The sequence below is a fragment of the Poeciliopsis prolifica genome, unplaced genomic scaffold (genome assembly GCF_027474105.1).
Source record: "Poeciliopsis prolifica strain line A6 unplaced genomic scaffold, Auburn_PproV2 SCAFFOLD031, whole genome shotgun sequence".
NCBI classification, from domain to species: Eukaryota; Metazoa; Chordata; class Actinopteri; order Cyprinodontiformes; family Poeciliidae; genus Poeciliopsis; species Poeciliopsis prolifica.
In genome coordinates, this window is record NW_026562406.1 from 780,742 (window position 1) to 785,260 (window position 4,519).

At 42.3% G+C, this 4,519-nt stretch overlaps 1 protein-coding gene across 2 annotated transcripts in view; it reads right to left on the reverse strand.

Moving 5' to 3' along the window:
- The window catches only part of atp2a2a (ATPase sarcoplasmic/endoplasmic reticulum Ca2+ transporting 2a), a 28,420-nt gene extending 26,256 nt beyond the window's left edge, over positions 1–2,164 (reverse strand). For both annotated transcript variants that reach the window (XM_055050635.1, XM_055050634.1), the window contains exons 1-3: positions 1,543–2,164; positions 656–673; positions 492–574 (exon numbers count right to left, since the gene is read on the reverse strand). In XM_055050635.1, coding sequence (XP_054906610.1) covers positions 492–574; positions 656–673; positions 1,543–1,660 — 219 coding nt within the window. In that variant the 5' untranslated portion in view covers positions 1,661–2,164. The remainder of the gene's footprint in view (positions 1–491; positions 575–655; positions 674–1,542) is intronic.
- Between the last annotated feature and the right edge of the window lie 2,355 nt (positions 2,165–4,519).

Below are 4,519 nucleotides of genomic sequence, written 5' to 3' on the forward strand. Positions count from 1 at the left end.
AAAAAGAGGATTGAACCGGTTTTCACTTTTTGTGAAGATGTCATTACATAACTACTGTCCACTCGCTATTAAACACTGAAAGTCAGCAGCAGCCCAGACGAGATCAGCTTCAGTCATTCCAAAGCAGTTCTGCTCGGCGTCTCATCAGTCTTACGGATCAGAGGAGCGGGGTGACAGTGACTCAGTGCTGCTACCGCTGTTGTCGCTATTCCTCAGATGAGCTGCGAGCCATCTCAGCTATTTAGCTCCTTCCTAAGTTAGTGTAATCCCGCGGCACAGCTATGCAAACCGAAGACATTCACACTTCAGCGCCATGCGCCACACTTGCATTCATCACCCTGGATTTATTCAAACCCCCACCAGCAGCTGGAGCTTAATGTAAACATTTGGTTGAAGTTAGTGAATCAGTTTTTTTAAAATCAGAGGAGACAGTATGAAGGAAGTATTACGTCTGATTTAAAATCTGTGATGAAACCAACGTGTAGACTTACAAAAGATATGCAGGCAGCTAAGAGGAGGATTCGAACGAGCAGGTCTTCAAACTGTTCCAGGACGAGCTCCCATAAAGATTTCCCTGCAGACAGGAGAGTACAGCTAAAAGAAACAACATCGTTGGAATTTATCAGGAACAAACGTCAGAGACAAGAGCGAGTACCTTCTTCTGCGGGTAACTCTGTGTGCAGAGGCGTGCGGGTTGATCCAAGCAGGGGAAAAAGAAAAAGGAGAGAGAAGTTGTTTCATTCATTTTTGGGGTCAAACGTTACCTTTACAGCCAGTTTTACTGCAGTCATTTCTAACTTTCTAGTAATATCTGATTTTAAATCACTTAATGTAAAAGGCATTCAGATTTTCCATTTGCATAAAGGTCAGGAGGGATTTAGGAGAAGGGGAGAATGCTCTATGTGACCCCCAGGTGACATTATTATAAAGCAGCTGTTAAAGTCTGGAACAACAAAGATTAACTCTGACACATGAGGGTTACTTCAGTGACCTGGGGCCCATTTGCATGCCAGATCTCCGGGCACAAGAGAGGATGTGTTGTCCTTAGATAGAAACTTTCTTAAACTACTTTGAATAATTAATTGTACTCTCATATGACGTATGTCGGATTCAATTGAAATTATGTTTTTTTGTAAAATGCCCCAAGTTGACATTTGTTCTGAATTGGCGCTGTGTAAATAAATTAAACTGACTTTAACCATGCCACCAACACCATAATTTGGCCCTGGTTAACAGGCGCAACCTGTTTACACACACACACACAAAAAAATGATGATACCTTATATAAGCCCCACTCTCAGTAATGACTAATTTGTTACTATGGAAATGATGGGAAACCCTGGAGGTCAGCACTGGTGACGTCAGCCAAAATCCCTTTACAGAGCACCGGGTATCACCGATGATGTCGCTGACTTTCACCCCTGTACGGGACACGGAGCTCGCCGCCTTCACGTTACAGTCGCATGCATAAAACGAATCTCATTCGCGGCACCGACCAGCCGCAGCGGAAAGGCAGGCTACGGGAACTGAAGCTGTTCCTACCGTTTAGGCCCCATTTCTCCTTCTGTCGCTTCACCTCGTCCAGAGAAAGTCCTGTGCTCTCATTGACGCAGAAATAACTGTAAACTTCTTCGACAGTCTTCGTGTGAGCGTTCTCCATGGCGGACGGCTCCTTCCCACTGACCTTCACCTGAATTAGTCTGAGGAGACCCAGCGGCTCTTGGAAGCTGTCAGTGCTTGTGCCAACTGAGAGCCGAACATTCACTCTCGGTTCGCCGCCGTCGGCAGTGCAACGTGTTCCCCCTGTTGAGATTATCTGCACGCGAATGACGCTTTCTTTCGTTTCCCCTTTCTTTTTTCTTTTCTGGCAAAGCCGAGCCGAACTTCTCCTTCTTGTCCGGGTGAAGGTTAGCGCGAGGCTCCGCGGGTCTCCTCCGTCGGTGGGGACGTGTCTGCGGCAGTGCTCTGTGTTCGGGACCGCATTCGGTCCAGTTCCTCCCGGTGCCGTTTCCTGCCTCACCGTGGCGCAGCTCTCTGTGCTCCCACTCGGTCCTTTCAGTCTGCTTTTATGAAAGCGAAGCGCCTCGGTGCTGCCTCTCTTCCCTGTGCTGCATGTGGACTCCTATCATTGGAGGAGCGCTGCCAGCTGCGTTCAAACCGGGGGCAGATGAAAGAACCCAGGAAGTCGCTGGGAAGCGCGAGGCTGGAATTTTGTGTCAATCTGATCACACGCGAAGGCTCGAGGGGGTTTTAACCGCGTAGCTTTGCATGGAAGCAATAAAAAGCAAATAAACAAATCGTGATAAACAAAACCCAGCTGAACAACTGTATGCAAATACTTAAGCCAAACAAATCTTCTGTAAGTGTTTTTTTTTTGTCACTTTTGATTTCATCTAACAAGCCAATACGGCATCACAAAAGTGTGAATCGACAGCAAAATGATACATTGCTGCCTTTTTTCTGTACACGTTAATTTGATAATCTTACCCTGAATTCTCGGCTGGATTTAGGTCTCTACTTTGACTAGGCCAATAGTCTAAACCTGCACTCCCATTATTTTTGGCCAATCATAATAATACTTCTACTTCTAACATTTTTAGCAGTAGCCTATTATGAAACTGAGAAAGGCTCTGATATATAAAATGAACATAAGATAGATCTTCATTTACTATTTGAAAAATAAAAAAAAAATACAGAAAAGTCAAATAGAAGTGTTGATGGTACAAGCATCTTTTTTTATCTTGTGCTGCTTTGGGGTTTTTGTTTTTTTGTCTTTTGGCTGTAAATAACTTATTTCCAGTGTCTTTATTTTAAAAGTTTAAATTGTCTTTTAACTTTAAAATCTAAAATAAATGATACATTGTGGTTTCTAAATTGCACCACTAAACAAGCAAATTTTACATGCCAGCTTTTTATTCGATTTATTTCTCTACATATTAAGTTATATATTTAAGGTATAAATTCTCAGTCCAAGCCATACTCATAGATTGAAAAGCATTTTGTATATTGTTAAATTACCTGTAATCATTTTGTTTTCCTCAGTTTTTATAATGATGTTTGTTCACTAATGTTCTCGTAAAATGTTAAATGATTAAATAAGTAATATTTAGTAAATAGTTGTATCGGTTTTGCAGGTTTTATGTAAAAATCTGACTGCTTTAAATCATTTTAGAGAAACACAAATTTAGAGTAGCCTACACGTCTTTTACTTCCACACTTTGCCTCACAAGATAAAGTGCAAGTAAAAAGGGGGAGTATTTACTTTTGGTTAATAAACAAGATATTTAAAATCAACTTTTTAAAAAAAATATATATTTTTTAAGCCTTACAGCATATTATTGTGTTATTCCCTAATCAAAACATACCTGGAGTGTTGCCTCAGTTCTTTCATGCCTGATTGAGAAATCCTTGAATCTCCGTGGCAACCATTCAGCTGTTCAAAATACCTGTGGGGACCTAGCCCCGCCTTCACAGCGCAGCTCCTCCTCAGAGCTGCAGTTTCCAAGCTTCCGCCTCACAGAGAAACATAACTTTCCAACTCAGTTCCTTCAAACTAGCCAGCAGCAATTAGCAAACACTTGATGGAACTGTGCATCTTCTGAGCTTATTATAGGAGCTACTTATGAGTGAAACGTCGGTAAAAACGTTATTAAAGGATCAACAGGGGAGCCATGTTGTGATGACTTCCTGAAGTTTCACAAGTCATCACAATGAAAGAGCAGGAGGTTTTAAAGACACAGAGGCCCAACTTCTGTCTCATCATGAGGTAAAATTTCCTAAGTCATATTTTATATTTTAAGCATTTTCATAACAACTGAAGTCAACATAATCACTCGATTGTGTTGAATGGCTCTAGGTGCTTGGAAAATACATAACACTTTAAAACCGGAATGAGCTCATGGTCGCTGTGCAGAACATGAACATTGGACTGAACATTGAAGTCATGTCACAGACAGCCACTGAATAGCAGAACAGCAGCTCAGACCACAGAGAGATCATTAGCTCAGGATTACGTAGCATGATCTTAACAGAGTATTATTTTTGCAGGATCCATAAATCCAAGGTATCAAAACAAAAACTGTTCAAGCTTGTCAATTTGTTGAACAGGTAACAGAGTATTAGGTCAATATCTCAGCTTCGCCTCGGTTCTTCATTTAGCTGTTGGATGTTTTACAGGTCTGGCGTACATCAGCTGTTAACATGTCTTAATAAGGCGGCAAGACGTTTCGACGTGGCGGAGAAACAACAGCGTGGCAATGCCCGGTCGGAGACGAATGCACACCTCGTCCGTTGGATCGGAGAGCCTCTAATGCTGTCAGCAGCAGATTAAGTTTCTGTGGCAGGCAGAGTGCCACCCTGAAGCATCCATGCAGATAGTTGGAGTGCTGTGAACACGGTGAGGCACTCAAACACTCCAAACGTTACAGGATTTCTCCAACATTCGTCATTATAGAATTTGGACAACAAAACATCAGATACTCAATTTCACCACGCGAGTAAAAACCGTGGAAAGTGGGCA